At 39.6% G+C, this 20122-nt stretch overlaps 1 protein-coding gene across 5 annotated transcripts in view; it reads right to left on the reverse strand.

Moving 5' to 3' along the window:
• Window positions 1-20122, reverse strand: part of NAA35 (N-alpha-acetyltransferase 35, NatC auxiliary subunit) — a 106359-nt gene that overhangs the window by 43790 nt on the left and 42447 nt on the right. For all 5 annotated transcript variants that reach the window (XM_055311996.1, XM_055311993.1, XM_055311992.1 and 2 more), the window contains exons 10-11: window positions 19946-20029; window positions 18744-18858 (exon numbers count right to left, since the gene is read on the reverse strand). In XM_055311996.1, coding sequence (XP_055167971.1) covers window positions 18744-18858; window positions 19946-20029 — 199 coding nt within the window. The remainder of the gene's footprint in view (window positions 1-18743; window positions 18859-19945; window positions 20030-20122) is intronic.

Raw genomic sequence — 20122 nt, forward strand, 5'->3', positions numbered from 1 at the left:
ACCTTTATGTACAGATACCTTTCCTCAACCTGTTTCTGCTCAGGTTGAAAAAAGGTCCTCCTTTTTTCGCCAGAGCCATCTTTCCTTTCTGACACCTTCATTTTGCTGCTTAAGTAGATATTCAATTCTGGGCTATCCTCCTGTGCAGATGGCTCTCTTCACCCCACTTCTGATCTGACATCCTACACTTGGGCACCCCTCCAAAGGAACACTTTCCTCACTAGGCATAAGGTCTGAAACTCCCTCCATACACAGATGCCGTTGTTCCCTTGCATGGTCTCCAACAGCCAGACACACAGCTACCTCAATAGGTATACATACCTCTATCTGCCTCAGGTTCTAGCACTCCAGGTCAGGCCACATTCACATGCCCTCCTCACCCTGTCTGGGCTCCCACACGCCTTTTAGGCTATAAAACTCTGCAGTAGGCTGCTCTCCCACAGACAGCCTCCTATCCTATTTAGGCTTTTGACACACAGCACCAAGTTGCTCTGAGGAGGTCACCCTCCTGATATTGCTTAGGCTAAGGCATCCAACCAAGGTCAGCTACTCTCTTGTACAGACTCCTTTCTCACCTCACTTGAGAAGCACTAAATCTAGCCATTCATGATGAGGCCCTCCTCAAGCCACTTTACCTTCAAAACCTTGTTCCAGGCCCACCTCTTTGCAGATGCCCTCCCCATTCCACTACCAGTCTAAAAATGGACATACACTCACCCCACATAGGCTTTAATGGCCCTGAGGAATGTCCTGTTATGACAACATCCTTCCTACCCACAGGGTTGCAACACACTGTGTCAAGCCACCCCTATTCTGTTTGTGGATACCATTCTATTCCTGGGTCAAGCTCCAACATCCTGCTCTAGTAAAGATGCCCAGCTTGCTCAGGCCAACTTCATGGCTTCAGGACTGAATTTTTTTAAGAGCCGAAGGGAAGAACAAGAAGAAGAAGATTGTACTTTTGTCCCCACTTCACAGGGAACACGTGTTTTCTCCTTTGCAATGCTTGTGACTTTTTCTTTCACTACTGTTTACTCCAGTTACATTTTCTTTCTGATAATTGATATGTTTTCTTAATTTTATAGCTATAAGTTACTGAGTATCTCCAAGGTTCATTCAGGTATCTATTAATTTCTTCACCCATAAAATCAATGATTTTCACCTCCCTTGACCCACCAAATTTAAATTATCTCCATCATCATCAGTTACTTTTGTATGTTTTTATCTAATATTTCTGATAGATTTATTGCCTCTTAACTAGGGTCTTTGGACACAAGCAATATGAAAAGTCTTCTTCCTCCCCTTTATCTCTTGGCTTTTGTTAAATGGTTACTTTTATGTTGTGAAGGTTAAAGATACGTAAGTTATATTTAGTTAAATCAATTTCCATAGCTGTTTTTGGTACAGTTCTACAATGAAATGGATTTAATGCTTACTGCTCATTCTTTACGCCATAGCTTTTCTAGTTATGCCTTGGGAAGCTGAATTTTGTTTCTTTTTCCCCAGAAGATTTTATTTATTTATTCATGAGACAGACAGAAAAAGAGAGTCAAAAACAGAGATACGTTCGTTAGATTACTCCTTTCTGCCCCTGGACGCCGCCGAGTAAGCATCGTGAAAGTCTCCCCTCCCACCGCCGTCATGTCTAAGTCAGAGTCTCCCAAAGAGCCCGAGCAGCTGCGGAAGCTCTTCATCGGAGGTTTGAGCTTCGAAACGACCGATGAGAGTCTGAGGAGCCATTTTGAGCAATGGGGGACGCTTACGGACTGTGTGGTAATGAGAGACCCCAACACCAAGCGCTCCAGAGGCTTCGGGTTCGTCACGTACGCCACCGTGGAGGAGGTGGACGCGGCCATGAACGCGCGGCCGCACAAGGTGGACGGAAGAGTCGTGGAACCAAAGAGGGCCGTCTCCCGAGAAGATTCTCAAAGACCCGGTGCCCACTTAACTGTGAAAAAGATTTTTGTCGGTGGCATTAAAGAAGACACTGAAGAACATCATCTAAGAGATTATTTTGAACAGTATGGGAAAATTGAAGTGATTGAGATCATGACTGACCGAGGCAGTGGCAAGAAGAGAGGTTTTGCTTTTGTGACCTTTGACGACCACGACTCTGTAGACAAGATTGTCATTCAAAAATACCATACTGTGAATGGCCACAACTGTGAAGTGAGGAAAGCCCTATCGAAGCAAGAGAGGCTAGTGCTTCGTCCAAAGAGGCCGAAGTGGTTCTGGAAACTTTGGTGGTGGTCGTGGAGGTGGTTTTGGTGGGAATGACAACTTTGGTCGTGGAGGGAACTTCAGTGGTCGAGGTGGCTTCGGTGGCAGTCGAGGTGGTGGTGGATACGGTGGCAGTGGGGATGGCTATAACGGATTTGGTAATGACGGAAGCAACTTTGGAGGTGGCGGAAGCTATAACGATTTTGCCAATTGCAACAATCAATCCTCCAATTTTGGACCCATGAAAGGAGGAAATTTTGGAGGCAGAAGCTCTGGCCCCTATGGTGGTGGAGGCCAATACTTTGCCAAACCACGAAACCAAGGTGGCTATGGCGGTTCCAGCAGCAGCAGCAGCTATGGCAGTGGCAGAAGGTTTTAATTACTGCCAGGAAACAAAGCTTAGCAGGAGAGGAGAGCCAGAGAAGTGACAGGGAAGCTACAGGTTACAACAGATTTGTGAACTCAGCCAAGCACAGTGGTGGCAGGGCCTAGCTGCTACAAAGAAGACATGTTTTAGACAATACTCATGTGTATGGGCAAAAAACTCGAGGACTGTATTTGTGACTAATTGTATAACAGGTTATTTTAGTTTCTGTTCTGTGGAAAGTGTAAAGCATTCCAACAAAGGGTTTTAATGTAGATTTTTTTTTTGCACCCATGCTGTTGATTGCTAAATGTAATAGTCTGATCATGACGCTGAATAAATGTGTCTTTTTTTTTAAAAAAAAAAAAAAAAAAAGAGAGTCAAAAACAGAAGTAAAATCCATGCAGGGTGCCCAATGTGGGACTCGATTCTGGGATCATGAGATCACGCCCTGAGCTGAAGGCAGACGTTCAACTGCTGAGCCACCCAGGTGCCCAGTAAGCTAAATTTCATTCTTTATTCTAATCTTTTTTTTGCCAGGAAAGTCATAGGAAGATTATTTCGAGTTCTTACAAGTGTAAAAATACTGGTCACTTAAGAGATACAAAATTCTTAGATCACTTAAAGAGATATATAAAGTTCTTTACTCAAGAACTTTTAGGTACCATTCTACTTTATGTGTTCAATGCTGATGTGAAGGACTTTGAGGTCAGGATGTACACATAATTGTGGCTTTATATCTAAAGTAAAACTTACTAGGACATACCTAATAATTAATACTTCTTTATCAATTTTGCATTGGACACATTATAGCCTTCAAATTAAACCTGTAGCTTTGTTTGCTTCTTTCTAGAAGTGTTAAACATTTTCTTTCCTGTTCTGTTATTTGGTTATCCTCTTAATATCAATTATGAGTATACTGAATCCTCTTTGGCTATTATTTTCTAATACTTCAGATATCTTTATTCACTTTCATTTTGCTAGTTTTTTCCTCAGTCCTGATCTCCATGTCCTTTACAACTTTTCACCAATGTGTAGCATACTTTTTACTATTTTCAGTGAGGTGTTTCACTTTTTTTTTTTCCCAAAGATTTTATTTATTTGACAGAGAGAGACAGGGAGCAAGCGAGTGCACAAGCAGGGGAAACAGCAGAGGGAGAGGGCAGAGGCTCCCCACTGAGCAGGGAGCCTGATGTGGGGCTCCATTCCAGGACCCCAGGATCAAGAACAGAGCTAAAGGCAGACACTTTTACCAACTGAGCCACCCAGACGCCCGAGCTGTTCAGTTTCAGGGTTTTTTTTTTCTTTTCCTTACCTAAACCCTTCCTGCTCACAGGTACTTTGTTATTATTTCTTACTTTACTCTTAATATTTCCGCTTGTGGTCGTTTTATAGAAGTTCCTTAATTTTTAAAAAATATATTCTTTGAAATTGTGCAGAAAAAATGTCTCTGGTGTTTTTCATCTGCCTTTTGTTTTTCTTGTTTGCTCATTAATTTTCTAGAATATCTGTGTATAAATACTGTGCAGTTGCTTTTTAAATATTATATTGAGTGAATGCTTCCTGAGTCAATTTGCCTGAGGAGTTAGAATAGTATTCTAGACTAACAGGAAGGCTCACTGACTTGCAGTTAAGCCCCATATGATGTGCCTGTGTGAGCAAGCAAAAGAAGTTACCTACTTTTCTATCTCCTTTACTGAACAAAGATTACCAGTTGATAGACTGTTAGACTCCTATCTTGCAGGAGTAACATCTTTAGCACATTTGCACGGTCTCTGTTGCAGCCCTAATCAGACAGGTTCCCACAGCTGATTTCAATACCCCACTCTTACCTATTATTCCAAAAGAATCCCTGATTTTGTCCTTCAGATTACACTTACTACTTTGGAAAACATGTGCTTTACTGGTCTGCTAATGTTTACACCCAAAAAATCTTGGAATCCATTCTTAATGTTCTCCTTCATCTGGGAGGCTCCTACTGTGTTTGCCAGCACTTTTTATTTTATTATTATTATTTTTCAGTCATTCTATTTTCTTTTGGATTATAAGGGTTTCCTATTTTTTAGCAAGTTGGGAGGATTCTGTTTTTCATGTTCTTTATAGTTTTCATTTGGTTGTAGAGAGGAGAAGCAGCAAAACCGGTTTCCTACCTAAAAACCAGAAGTCTTCTGGATTATACCCACACATGACACATGTGGACTGTGTGTGTATGGATTTTTAAGAAGAAAAGTGTTTTAATTAAGAGTAATATGAAATCATTATTATACACCACTGGAACTGTTACACTACAACTGTATCTCAATTAAAAAAAAAAGTAAACTCAAGTTTCTGTCACAAGTACATCCACAACAATAGGCCTCTCTGTATATGTATACGATAAGCATGTATAAATTATATGTACATATACACTTCTGTCCCCTTGTCTCTACTGCAGTTAAATCATAATTTTATTATGATTAATATTCAGGCATGTGCACCATTATGTAAATGACATTCTTATCTGGGCTGTGAAAACTTTGCAAACCTGGAAATAACTCAGATTTATTCTGAAGTTAATCACGGTCTTCAACCCCAAATCCTTTGCCCATTCTCTAAACTTTTTACTATATCAAACACAATAGTTATTGCATTCATTTTACTGGTGACAAGTTTTGTATCTAGTTTAAGACATCTCCCCTAGAGCCCTGTGACTTTTTCCAAGCTGGATTTGTACTTGATGTAGTGCTGAGTTACTATCTGGTGATCTGACTGGATAATCACCCTGGTGATATTCATTATGCTCTCATGCTGGATGCTCATTCCCCAAATCCATTGCTTTTCTTTTTCTTGATTTACTATTTTTAATTCCAGTAAAATTAAAATAGTGTTGTATTAATTTCAGATGCACAATATAGTGATTCAAAAATGTGATGCACTAATCAGCGCTAATCACAATAAGTGTATTCTTTATCCCTTTCACCTATTTCACCCATTCCTCCTGCCCCACCTCCTCCCTAGTAACCATAGGTTTTTTTTCTATATTTATAAGCCTGATTTTTATTTGTCTCTTTTTTTCCTTTGTTCATTTGTTTCTTAAATTCCACCTCTGAGGGGTGCCTGGGTGGCTTAGTTGGTTAAGTGTCCAACTCTTGATTTCAACTCAAGTCATGATGATCTTAGGGTGATGAGACTGAGCCCCATGTTGGGCTCTGTGCTCAGCAGAGTCTCCCTCTGTTCCTCCTGCTGGTTGCTCTCTCTCAAATAAATAAAATCTTTTAAAAAATTCCACATTTGAGTTAAATCATATGGTATATGTCTACCTTGACTGACTGACTTCACTTAGCTTATACCCTCTAGATCCATGTTCCTGCAAATGGGAAGGGCCTATTCCTTTTTTATGGCAATGTAATATTCCAGTGTGTGAATACATGCGTGTGTATAAAAAACCTCTTTATCCATTTCATCTCTCAATGGACACAGGCTGCTTCCATAGTTTGGCTATTGTAAATAATACCACAATAAACACAGGTGTGCATATATCGTTTTGAATTAGTGTTTTCGGGACGCCTGGGTGGGTCAGCGGTTAAGAATATGCCTTCGGCATGATTCTTCCAGGGCGTGATCCTGGAATCCTGGGATCAAGTCCCACATCAGGCTCCCTACATGAAGCCTGCTTCTCCTTCTATGTCCCTGCCTCTGTGTCTCTCATGAATAAATAAATAAAATCTTAAAAAAAAAAGAATTGGTGTTTTTTTTCTTTAGGTAAATACCTAGTAGTGTAATTACTACATTATATGGTAACTGTATTTTTAATTTTTTGAGGAACAGCCATACTGCTTTCCACAGTGGCTGCACCAGTTTGTACTCCTGCTTATTATGTACGAGTTCCTTTTTCTCTACATCCTCACCAACATTTGTTGTTTCATGTGTTTTTTTATTTTAGCCATTCTGACAGGTGTGAGGTGGCATATCATTGTGGTTTTGATTTGTATTTCCCTAATGATGAGTGACGCTGAGCATCTTTCCAAGTGTCGGCCATCTGGATGTCTTCTTTGGAGAAATGTCCATGTCTTCTGCCCAATTTTAATTGAATTATTTTTTTAAGTGTTGAGCTGTATATGTTCTTTATATATTTGGGATACTAACTCCTTATCAGATAATGTCATTTGCAAATATCTCCTCCCATTCAGAAAGTTGTTTTTTGTTAATTATTTCCCTTGCTGTGCAGAATTTTTTAATTTTATGTAGTGCCAATAGTTTATTTTTGCTTTTGTTTCCCTTACCTCAGGAGACCTATCCAAAAAAATGTTGCTACAGCTGATGTCAAGAAAATACTGCCTGTACTCTAAGACTTTTTAGTTTCAGGTCTCACAGTAAAATCATTAATCCATGTTGAGCTTATTTTTGTGTATGACGTAAGAAAGTGGTCCGGTATCATTCTTTTACACGTAGCTATCTACTTTTCCCAATACCATTTGTTGAAGAGACTTTTTCCCATTGCATATTCTTGCCTACTTTGTCAAAGATTAATTCACCACATAATTGTGAGTTTATTTCTGGGCTCCCTTTTCTGTTCCACTGATCTATCTATCATTATATTCAGATAAGTTCTCCCTAAACCTTTTTTGAGTTTTTATCATGAATGGATGTTGTACTTTGTCAAATGTTTTTTCTGCATCTTTTGAAATGATGCTATAGTTTTTATCTATTCTCTTGTTTATATATCATATTAACTGATTTGGGAACCTGAACCACCCTTTCATTATAGGAATAAACTCCATTTGATCATGGTGAAAGTATTTTTGTTTTTTAACATATTGTTGGGGGCAGTTTGCTATAACTTTGTTGAAGATTTCTGCATCTATGTTCATCAGAGATATTGGCCTGTAATTTTTTTTTTTTTTTTATAGTGTGTTTATCTGGTTTTCGTATCAGGATAACGTTTACCTTATAGAATGAATTCAGAAGTTTTCCTTCCTCTTCTGTTTTTTTAGAACAGTTTGAGAAGAATAGGTATTAACGCTTCTTTAAATATTTGGTAGAATCCAACAATGAAGGCATCTGGTCGTAGATTTTTTTTTTGTTGGGAACTTTTTGATTACTGATTCAGTTTTGTTGCTGGTAATTAGTGTGTTCAGATATTTTTGATAGTTTGTATGTTTCTAGGAATATATTCATTTCTTCTAGATTTTTCCAATCTCGTGGCATGTAATTTTACATAACACTTGCTTATAATCCTTTTTATTTCTGTAGCGCTATTTCTCCCTTTCATTTGATTTTGTTTGAGTCCTTTCTCCTTTTTTGATGAGTCTGGCTCAAATGAGGCACCTAGGTGGCACAGTTGTTTAAATGTCACCCTTTGGCTCAGGTCATGATCTCAAGGTCCAGGGAGCAAGCCCCATGTCAGGCTCCCTGCTCAGCCCAGGAGCCTGCTCATCCCTCTCCCTCTGCCCCTCCTCCCTGCTTAATCACTCTCTTGCCCTCTTTCAAATAAATTATAAAAGTAAGTAAGTAAGTAAGTAAATAAATAAATAAATAAATAAATAGGAAAAGAATGTGCATTCTGCTCATTTACAGTGGAATGTTCCAAATATATCTGTTAGATCCATGTGGTCCAAAGTGTCAATTCAAAGCCACTGTTTCCTTATTCATTTCCTATTTGGATTATCTATCCATTGATGTAAGAGAAGCGTTAAAAGTCCCGTACTATTATTGTTTTTCTATTGATTACTTCAGGTTTGTTCATAGCTGCTTTATGTTTTTGGGTGCTCCCATTTTGGGTGCATAAATAAAATTATTTTATTCTTGTTCAATTGTTCCCTTTATTGATTATGTAGTATCCTTCTTTGTCTCTTGTTATAGTCTCTTTTTTTAAAGTCTATTTGGTTCCATTTAAGTATTGCTATACACTAACTTTCTTTTCTCTTCTATTTGCTTCATAAGTGTTTTTCCATCCCTTCACTTTCAATCTGCATGTGTCTTTAGGTCTGAAATGAGTCTCTTGTAGGCAGTATACACATGGATCTTGGTTTTTATACATTCTATCATCCTATGTCTTTTGAATGGTCTGTGTAGTCTGTTTACATTCCAAGTAACTATTGATAGGTATGTACTTATTGTTACTTGCTTTATGGTTGGTTTTGTAGTTCTCTATTCTCTTGCTCCCTTCTTTCATAGTTTGTTTTCCTTAGTGAAGTTTTCTTTTCTCTATTATTTCTTAGAATAGTTTGATATATTTGGATACTTTTCTCTTTATTTTTTGTGTATCTATCACTGGTGTTTGGTTTATGGTTAACCTTAGGTTTACATATAGCAACCTATGTACATAGCAATCTATATTAATTTGATGGCTACTTAAGTTTGAAGCCATTCTAAAAGCAGTAAATTTTCACTCCTATTCCCACATTTTAGGTATGTAGTGTCCTACTTTACATCCTTTTTTGGTGAATCCCTTGATCATTTCTAAAGATATACTGATTTTACAACTCTTGTGCTTCCTACTTTTCTTACTCCTGCTTATGGTCTTTGCCTTTCTACCCAGAGACTCCCTCTTAAGATTTCTTATAGAGCAATTGAGAGGCAGGGCAAGCTGGCGAAGAGTAGGGTCCCCAAGTCACCTGTCCCCACCAACTTACTTAGATAACTTTCAAATCATCCTGAAAACCTACGAATTCAGCCTGAGATTTAAAGAGAGTACAGCAGGAATGCTACAGTGAGAAGAGTTCGCGCTTCTATCAAGGTAGGAAGACAGAAAAAAAGAAATAAAGAATCCAAGGGGGATGCTTAGCCCGTGCCAGGCTAAGGCCAGGAGGCGAGTGCCCCCAGGACAGAAAAGCCCAGTCCCGGAGAAGCAGAAACTTTAAGAATATTCCCGGACGGAACTCGGGCAGGATCCCAGGAGGGGCAGGGATATCCTCAGGCTCCCAGGGGCACTAAGAGAGGAATTGCGCCCCGGGGGGAGAGCGTGCCACACACTGCAGGCTGAGCTCCCTAAAGGGCGGGAGCGTGCCCCAGCTCAGGCAGCGGCTCCATGGGGAGGGGGATGTGCGGCCCTGGAAGCGAGATTTCAGCGGTGCAGGCCCCGGAGCCCAGGGCACCGGGGGACACAGCCCAAGATCTGGCATTCCCCCCCTGGGGCAGGCGGAGGCCAGGAGGCCACCAGGCAGCAAGGACACTCCTGCCGCCGGTCGGTGCAGATTGGCACCCCCCGCCCCCGGGGCATCCAGGCCCCTGCGGACTGGAGCAGCGGTAGTTACTGCGGGAGCAGACTCCAGAGCTGGAAAGCTGGCTGCTGCGACTGTTGTTGTTCCTCCTGGTGTCACCTTGTACCTGGGACTGAGCAGGGGCCTCACAGGATAAATAGCTCCCGCTGAGCCATGCACCTGGCAAGGGGCTGGACAGCTCCCCCAGGTGCACACACCTGAGAATCAGCACAGCAGGCCCCTCTCTCAGAAGACCAGATGGAAGGACAAGGGAGAAGCAAGTTATTGACCAAGCAGCACTGGAAACTTCCAGGGGAAGTCGAGGGATATACAGTATATAGAATCAGAGGATAGTCCCCCTTGTTTTTTGTTTACTGTATGTCCCCCCCCCCCCGCTTTTTTTCTCTCTTTTTCTCCTTTATTCCAGTACAACTTGTTTTTGGCCACTGCACTAAGCAAAATGACTAGAAGGAAAAACTCACCACAAAACAAAGAATCTGAAACAGTACACTCTCCCACAGAGTTACAAAATTTGGATTACAATTCAGTGTCAGAATGCCAATTCAGAAGCACAATTATAAAGCTACTGGTGGCTCTAGAAAAAAGCATAAAGGATTCAAGAGACTTCATGACTACAGAATTTAGATCTCATCAGGCTGAAATTAAAAATCAATTAAATGAGATGCAATCCAAACTGGAGGTCCTAATGATGGTTAACGAGGTAGAATAATGAGTGAGTGACATAGAAGACAAGTTGATGGCAAGGAAGGAAGCTGAGGAAAAAAGATAAAAACAAAAGATCACGAAGATAGGTTAAGGGAAATATAAATGACAACCTCAGAGGAAAAATCTACATTTAATTGGGGTTCCAAGGACGTCAAAAGAGACAGAGGACCAGAAAGTGTATTTGAAGAAATCATAGCTGAGAACTTCCCTAACTTGGGGAGGGAAACAGGCATTCAGATCCAGGAGATAGAGAGACATCCCCCCTCCAAAATCAATAAAAACCGTTCCACACCTCGACATTTAATAGTGAAACTTGCAAATTCCAAAGATAAAGAGAAGATCCTTAAAGCAGCAAGAGAGAAGAGATCCCTAACCTTTATGGGGAGATGTATTAGGTTAACAGCAGACCTCTCCAGAGACCTGGCAGGCCAGAAGGGGCTGGCAGGATATATTCAGGGTCCTAAATGAGAAGAACAGGCAGCCAAGAATACTCTATCCAGCAAGGCTTTCATTCAGAATAGAAGGAGAGATAAAGAGCTTCCAAGATAGGCAGAATCTGAAAGAATATGTGATCACCAAACCAGCTCTGCAAGAAATATTAAGGGGGACTCTGTAAAAGAAAGAGGAAGTCCAAGGAAACAATCCACAAAAACAGGGACTGAAGAGGTATCATGATGACACTAAATTCATATCTTTCAATAGTAACTCTGAATGTGAATAGGTTTAATGACCCCATCAAAAGGCGCAGGGTTTCAGACTGGATAAAAAAGCAAGACCCATCTATTTTCTGTCTACAAGAGACTCATTTTAGAAGTAAGGACTCTTACAGCCTGAAAACAAAAGGTTGGAGGACCATTTACCATTCAAATGGTCCTCAAAAGAAAGCAGGGGTAGCCATCCTTATATCAGATAAATTAAAGTTTATCCCAAAGACTGTAGTAAGAGATGAAGAAGGACACTATATCGCACTTAAAGGATCTATCCAACAAGAGGACCTAAGGATCATGAATATTTATGCCCCTAACGTGGGAGCTGCCAAGTATATCAATTAATAACCAAAGTTAAGACAATACTTAGATAATAATACACTTATACTTGGTGACTTGAACACAGTGAATACAATCAACAGGTATTCTAAGCACAACATCTTCAAAGAAACAAGAGCTTGAAATGATACACTGGACCAGATGGATTTCAGATATTTACAGAACTTTATGAACAAACGCAACTGAATACACATTCTTCTCAAGTGCACATGGAACTTTCTCCAGAATGGACCACATACTGGGTCACAAATCGGGTCTTAACCGATACCAAAAGATTGGGATCATACCCTGCATATTTTCAGACCATAATGATTTGAAACTAGAACTCAATCACAAGAAAGTTTGGAAGGATTACAAACACGTGGAGGTTAAGGACCATCCTTCTAAAAGATGAAAGGGTCAACCAGGAAATTAGAGAAGAATTAAAAGATTCATGGAAACTAATGAGAATGAAGATACAACCATTCAAAATCTTTGGGAGGCAGCAAAAGCAGTCCTGAGGGAGAAATACATCACAATACAAGCATCCATCCAAAAACTGGAAAGAACTCAAATACAAAAGCTAACCTTGCACCTAAAGGAGCTGGACAAAAAACAGCAAATAGATCCTACACCCAGCAGAAGAGAATTAATAAAGATTCGAGCAGAACTCAATGAAATAGAGACCAGAAGAACTGTAGAACAGATCAATAAAACCAGGAGTTGGTTCTTTGAAAGAATAAGATAGATAAACCATTAGCCAGCCTTATTAAAAAGAAGAGAGAAAAGACTCAAATTAATACAATCATGAATGAGAAAGGAGAGATCACAACCAGTACCAAAGAAATACAAACGATTTTAAAAACGTGTTATGAGCAGCTGTACACCAATAAATTAGGCAATCTAGAAGAAATGGACGTATTTCTGGAAAACCACAAACTACCAAAACTGGAACAAGAAGAAATAGAAAACCTGAACACGCCGATAACCAGGGAGGAAAACTGAAGCAGTCATCAAAAGCCCCCAAGACACAAAAGTCCAGGGCCAGATGATTTCCCAGGGTAATTATATCAAACATTTAACGAAGAAACCATATCTATTCTACTAAAGCTGTTCAGAAAGATAGAGATGGAGTACTTCCAAACTCATTCTATGAGGCCAGCATCACCTTAATTCCAAAACCAAGACCCCACCAAAAAGGAGAATTATAGACCAATATCCCTGATGAACATGGATGCAAAAATTCTCAACAAGATACTAGCCAATAAGATCCAACAGTACATTAAGAAGATTATTCACCATGACCAAGTGGGATTTATCCCCGGATGCAAGGCTGAATTGACACTCATAAAGCAATCAATGTGACTGATCGTATCAGCAAGAGAAAAAACAAGGACCTATTGATCCTCTCAATAGATGCAGAGAAAGCATTTGACAAAATAAAGCATCCATTCCTGATCAAACCTCTTCAGAGTGTAGGGATAGAGGGAACATTCCTCAACATCTTAAAAGCCATCTACGAAAAGCCCACAGCAAATATCATTCTCAATGGGGAAACACTGGGAGCCTTTCCCCTATGATCAGGAACACGACAGGGATGTCCACTCTCACCACTGCTATTCAACATAGTACTAGAAGTCCTAGCCTCAGCAATCAGGCAACAAAAAGAAATAAAAGGCATTCAAATTGGCAAGGAAGAAGTCAAAGTCTCCCTCTTTGCAGATAATATGACACTGTACATAGAAAACCCAAAAGCCTCCACCCTAAGATTGCTAGAACTCATACAGCAATTTAAGAGTGTGGCAGGATACAAAATCAATGCCCAGAAACAAGTGGCATTTCTATACACTAACAATGAGACTGCAGAAATTAAGGAGTCAACCCCATTTACAATTGCACCCAAAAGCATAAGATACCTAGGAATACACCTAACCAAAGAGGTAAAATATCTATACCCCAAAAACTACAGAAGTGTTCTGAAAGAAATTGAGGAAGACACAAAAGATGGAAAAATATTTCATGCTCATAGATTGGAAGAATTAATATAGTGAAAATGTCAATGTTACCCAGGGCAATTTACACGTTTAATGCAATCCCTATCAAAATACTATGGATTTCTTCAGAGAGTTGGAACAAATCATCTTAAGATTTGTGTGGTATCAGAAAAGACCTTGAATAGCCAGGGGAGTATTAAAAAAGAAAACCATAGCTGGAGGCATCACAATGCCAGATTTCAGGTTGTACAACAAAGCTGTGGTCAAGACAGTGTGGTACTGGAACAAAAACAGACACATAGATCAATGGAACAGAATAGAGAATCCAGAAGTGGACCCTCAATTCTATGGTCAACTAATATTTGACAAAGCAGGAAAGACTATCCGCTGGAAAAAGGACAGTCTCTTCAATAAACAGTGCTGGAAAAACTGGACATCCACATGCAGAAGAATGAAACTAGACCATTCTCTTACACCATACACAAAGATAAATTCATAATGGATGAAAGATCTAAATGTGAGACAAGATTCCATCAAAATCCTAGAGGAGAACACAGGCCACACCCTTTTTGAACTTGGCCACAGCAACTTCTTGCAAGATACATCCATGAAGGCAAGAGAAACAAAAGCAAAAATGAATTATTCAGACTTCATCAAGATAAAAGCTACTGCACAGCAAAAGAAACAATCAACAAAACTAAAAGACAACCTACAGAATGGGAGAAGATATTTGCAAATGACGTTATCAGATAAAGGGCTAGTAGCCAAAATCTATAAAACTCAACAGCAAAGAAACAAACAATCCAATCATGAAATGGGCAAAAGACATGAACAGAAATCTCACAGACGAAGACATAGACATGGCCAACATGCACGTGAGAAAATGCTCTGCATCACTGGCTATCAGGGAAATACAAATCAAAATCACAATGAGATCCCACCTCACACCAGTGAGAATGGGGAAAATTAACAAGACAGGAAACCACAAATGTTGGAGAGGATGTGGAGAAAGGGGAACCCTCCTGTACTGTTGGTGGGAATGTGAACTGGTGCAGCCACTCTGGAAAACTGTGTGGAGGTTCCTCAAAGAGTTAAAAATAGATCTGCCCTACGACCCACCAAATGCACTGCTGGGGATTTACCCCAAAGATACAGATGCAATGAAATGCCGGAACACCTGCACCCTAATGTTTATAGCAGCAATGTCCACAAGAGCCAAATGATGTTAGGAGCCTCGGTCCATCAAATGATGAATGGATAAAGAAGATGTGGTATATGTATACAATGGAATATTACTCAGCCATCAGAAATGACAAATACCCACCATTTGCTTCGATGTGGAGGGACCTGGAGGGTATTATGCTGAGTGAAATAAGTCAATCGGAAAAGGACAAACATTATATGGTCTCATTCATTTGGGGAATATAAAAATTAGTGAAAAGGAATAAAGGGAAAGGAGAGAGAAAATGAGTGAAAATATCAGTGAGGGTGACAGAACATGAGAGACACCTAACTCTGGGAAATGAACAAGGGATAGTGGAAGGGGAGGTGGGCGGGGGGATAGGGGTGGCTGGGTGATAGGCGGTGAAGGGGGCACTTGGTGGAATGAGCACTGGGTGTTATGCTTTATGTTGGCATATCGAACTCCAATAAAAAAATTTTTTTTAAATATTTCTTATAGAGCTGGCTTAGTGGTGAGGAATTCATTTAACTTTTGTCTACAAAACTCTTCATCTCTCCTTCAATTCTGAATGGTAGCCTTGTGGGACAGACTCAGTTCCAGGTTTTTGTTTTCTGTTAGCACTTTGAATATATCATGCCACTCCCTTTGGCCTGCAATGTTTCTGCTGAAAAATCAGCTGACAGCCTTATCGGATTTCCATTGTATATAACTGTCTTTTGTCTTGCTGCTTCATAAATTCTCTTTATCCCTACTTTTTGTCATTTTAATTAGGATATGTCTTTGGTGACTATTTCCTTGGGTTGATTTTGTTGGTGAATTTTTGTGTTTCGTGGGTCTGGATTTGCTTCCTTCCCTAGATTCAGGAAGTTTTCCACACTATTTCTTTAAATAATTTTCTTCCCCCTTTTTTCTCTCTTCTTCTAGGATCCCTATAATGTGAATATTGTTATACCTGACAATATTGCTAAATTCCCTTAATCTATTCTCATTTTTCATTATTCTTTTTTCTTTCTCTGTTTGGCTTGATGCCTTCCATTATTCTGATCTCCAGGTCAGTAATCTGTTCTCCTGCTTCCTCTAGTCTACTATTCATTCCCTCTAGCGTATTTTTTTTTAATTTTTTTATTTATTTATGATAGTCACAGAGAGAGAGGCAGAGACACAGGCAGAGGGAGAAGCAGGCTCCATGCACCAGGAGCCCGATGTGGGATTTGACCCCGGGTCTCCAGGATCGCACCCTGGGCCAAAGGCAGGCGCCAAACCGCTGCGCCACCCAGGGATCCCCCCTCTAGCGTATTTTTAATTTCAGTTACTGAGCTCTTTATCTCTGATGGCTTCTTTTCTGTATTACATCTCTTTGTTGAGGATCTCGCTGAGATTTACCACTCTTTTCTCAAGTCCAGTGACTATCTTTATGATCATCACTTTGAATTTCCTATCAGGCATATTACATATCTGTTTCACTTAGGTCTCTTGCTGTGATTCCATCCATTTCTTTCATTTAGGACATATTCATCCATCTCTTCATTTTGTCTAACCTCTATGTCTGTTTCTATGTGTTAGAAAAGTCAGCTGTCTCCTACTCTGGAAAATAGTGGCTTATGAGGAATACCTGTGTGGCAGTCAGTTGGGTGTCCAATTCTTGGTTTCGTCTAGGTTGTGATCTTGGGGACAGGAGATGGAGCCCGACAGCGTTCAATCTGTGAAGGCCTGTGTCAGGCTCCATCTCAGTGCAGAGTTTGCTTAAGACTCTCTCTCCCTCTACCCTCTCACCAAAATAAATAAATCCTAAAAAAAAAAAAAAAAAAAAGTAGTGGCCTTATGAAGAGGCCCTGTGGTGCCCTGCAGTACAATGTCCTCTGTTCACCAGAACCTCGTGCTTCAGGGTGTCTCCTATGTGTGTTGTGTGTGCCTTACTGTTGTGACGGTGCCATGTTTACCTTCAATCGTCTACAATGGCTCTCTTTGTCTGCTGTGAGCAGGGTTTAGTCCCTGTGTTATTTATGGGCCAGTCTGCTGCCTTGGGCTTGATTTGGGTCAGACTAGGCATTTGCCAGAGCTGTGGTCACATAGTACTCAGACCACTTTACCTGTGTCATCACCTTAGCTTCTTGTTGGTGGGTTGGGGCCTGCTTTCAGACCCTATGTATGTCCCCAACCCACTGTGGGGCTACAGTTGGATCAATGTGTGTGATTTCTTACCTTCTCCCCAGGGCAGGAGTCACTCTGAGGGGTGCTAAACCCCGTTGGGGATGCTTGTACACTGCCATGCTTGTGTTGCCACTTTAAATGAACTTCAATTGAGGATGTATTAGATGGGGGTGGGAATGCAAGTGAATGCAAGGAGCAGCATGCAGTGTTAGCAACCTTTGTGCCAGTCTGATGTGGTGATATAGTAGCTTTGGGAAAACTGTAAGGGGTGTGTTGGAGGGGTCTGAAGAGCATGAGGGTGGGATGTGCTCTTAACAAGTTAGGTGGAGAGTGCACCACTGGTTCCCACTGGTGTGCTTCTCGGCTGGGTAGGTGGGAAGGGAAATGGCACCCATCTGTTCTTTTGTTCTTAGAGAAATCTCCTAAGGATTCCTGTCCCTGCAGCACACTTCCAAGCCCAGAAAATAAATTTCATTTCAAGATTAGAAACCATCCCCTTACCCAAATAAATTCTCAAACTGCTGCTTCTATGCTTTATCTCAGTGGGATTGTCATGCGGTCTCTTGAAAGGCAAAGACTCAGTTTCCTATTGCCCTCTACCTTAGAGCTGAGCCTGATGGCTTTTAAAGTTTCAGGCCTTAAGCACCATTGACTTTAAAAACGCAAGAAGTTGAGTCCTTCTGGATTTCAAAGCCAAATATTATGGCAATTCATCTTTCCAGTGTAGGTCCCTCATGCCTCCATGTGGGGTCTACTCCTCTTCCCTCTCTGCTACCTTCAGTGTTCCTCACTCCTGGAGATAGCTCTGGGATTCAGGTTCAGTTTCTGACCGTGTCTTTGCCCCTCCTACGCTCTTCCATATGGCTTCTTCTCTATATTTAGCTGTGGAGAGTCTGTTCTGCCAGTCTTCAGGTTGTTTTCTGGGTTATTTACACTGATACGGGTGTTATAAAGTGTATCTCTAAAATAAGGTAAGCCTAGGATCCTTCTACTCTGCCACCTTTCCCAGAATCCCCTTAGTCCCTTGTTTTAATGGAACACATATACCAGTAATACCTTCAAAAACTTCTGGGAGATTAATTTTGAGACTTTAAATCCTAGTATTATTTTTCTTCACAATTAAATGACAGTCTGAAACTAGAATTCAAGATTAAAAACCATTCTTCCAGTCAAATTCTGAAAATATTGCTCCATCCTCTTTTAATCACAACTCTGAGATATAATTAACATATATCTTATTAAAAGTGTACAATTTAAAATATAAATATCTCTTTATAATGAGTTTTAAGAATCAAAATTGCTACATATTATCTAAAATGTTAACTCTGCTGCAACTTATACAACAAAGGTACATTATTCTTTCATTTTAAGAAATATTTCATAAATACAATCTACCACCAATGTGCCAACTCTGTAAAGAAACACAAACAGGACAGTTCCTGACCTGAAATATTGTCATGAAAGGACAAACAGGTAAACAATTATAATATGATGTACTAAAAAAATGTTATACAGAGGTATGTATGAGTGCAAGAAGACCACAGAGGGTATAGGCCAACTATTCAGGAAATACTATGTAACTGAAGAGATGATGTCTCAATGGAGTAAAGGAAGAGGTGATTTAAAAAAAAGAATGCATTGCTTACATTACAGAATGATCATCAGATATTAAATATTCACAGCCCAAACCATAATAAACAGGAGATAGTCAAGTTTTATAGTCCAATTTCTGGTCTATAATAAATTTTAAAGGAAAGCATAAACACTTTATATAAAAAGTCTATGGACTTAGACATTCCGAGGTCCAAACAGATGGACTTAAAAGAAATTTTAGAACAAACCAAACTCTATACATTCTAGATGGGTAAGGAAAAAAAAGAGGAAGAGTAAAACAATTACCTCCTTTTGTAGTATCATTCTGAGCCTGGATGCCATGATGCAATGAATTGTGAATGGCAGAAAGAAGATCTGCTGCTTGAACCATCAATTTTTGAGCTTCTGCAACAGCACTGGTCTAGCAAATAAATCACCAAAAACATTCTTACATATTCTTTCACTGAAAGATATACATTAAATAGGAAAATCCTATAAACAATAATGAAATTAAATGTTATAATGACATCGGTTTTCACAAACTATTCACTTATTACAGGATGCTCAGATCCTGTTAGGATAGAAATTTTTTTTTTCCCCATTTCTGTTCTGGTAGGAGCCATTTAAAAATAATAGGAAACATCTTTGGCTTATTCTTTGTCTTATATTTTAAAAAAAGAAAGGAAAAAAACTGAGTTGCAGTCAACTGGAAAATTGCAACATTTCTACTATGCCATTCATTAAGGTGAAATTTAAAAAGCAGGAAAAAAGAGACTTAGAAGTTAGATCAATTGTAAAAGGTTGGATCTCTACTCACCACTTCCTAATTATCCACAAATTAGTCTATAATTGATTTGAGTTAATGCAAATACACATGAAGAAAAAATATTCACCATCTAGAGCTTTTTTGGTTCTACACAAATCCAACAGTTAATTATTGAACTGAATGAAAGAAGTCTACCTAAAATTCTGATTTTTGCTTTCTCCTTTTCAATTCACAAAGTAGGACTATACACAAGCAATTGCAGTTTCTATTATTGTACCCCTAATATGTAATATAAAACACTATTTTAGATATCAACAGATATGGATATGTTATAGAGTAGAATGTAAATTCCTGTGATTTTTTGAGAAAATTATCTAATATCTCTAAAATATATAGGAAATATATATATATATAAAATATATATGAAATATACCAAACACCGTATATGTGTGATTGGAGGTGTTTCAATGGATAAGTTTCAGAACTACTTGAATAATGCACCATGTCAGTGGCTCAGCAATTGAGCATCTGCCTTTGGCTCAGGGCATGATCCCAGGTCTGGGGATTGAGTCCCACATCAGGCTCCCTGCATGGAGCCTGCTTCTCCCTCTGCCTAGGTCTCTGCCTCTATCTGTGTCTCTCGTGAATAAATTAAAAAAAAAAAAAAAAAAGCACCATGTCCTGCTTTCTCTCCTGCCCCCACAAAAAGTTCACTGAAATAGATTACAGTAAATGTTCTTACCTCTTTCTTAGTAAAGGCTATAAGCACTGTCAATAACACTCGAGTGAATTTCACCCTGCTGAATACTGCTAAACACTGCTGGTGCTAAAAAATAAGAAAGGACTAGAAGTTAAAAGATGCAAAGTCTGTTAAAGGAATTTCATTTTAAAATATAGTGTTATAAGTCCTAAATTTCAA

Source organism: Nyctereutes procyonoides, unplaced genomic scaffold (assembly GCF_905146905.1).
Source record: "Nyctereutes procyonoides isolate TBG_1078 unplaced genomic scaffold, NYPRO_anot_genome, whole genome shotgun sequence".
Taxonomy (NCBI): Eukaryota; Metazoa; Chordata; class Mammalia; order Carnivora; family Canidae; genus Nyctereutes; species Nyctereutes procyonoides.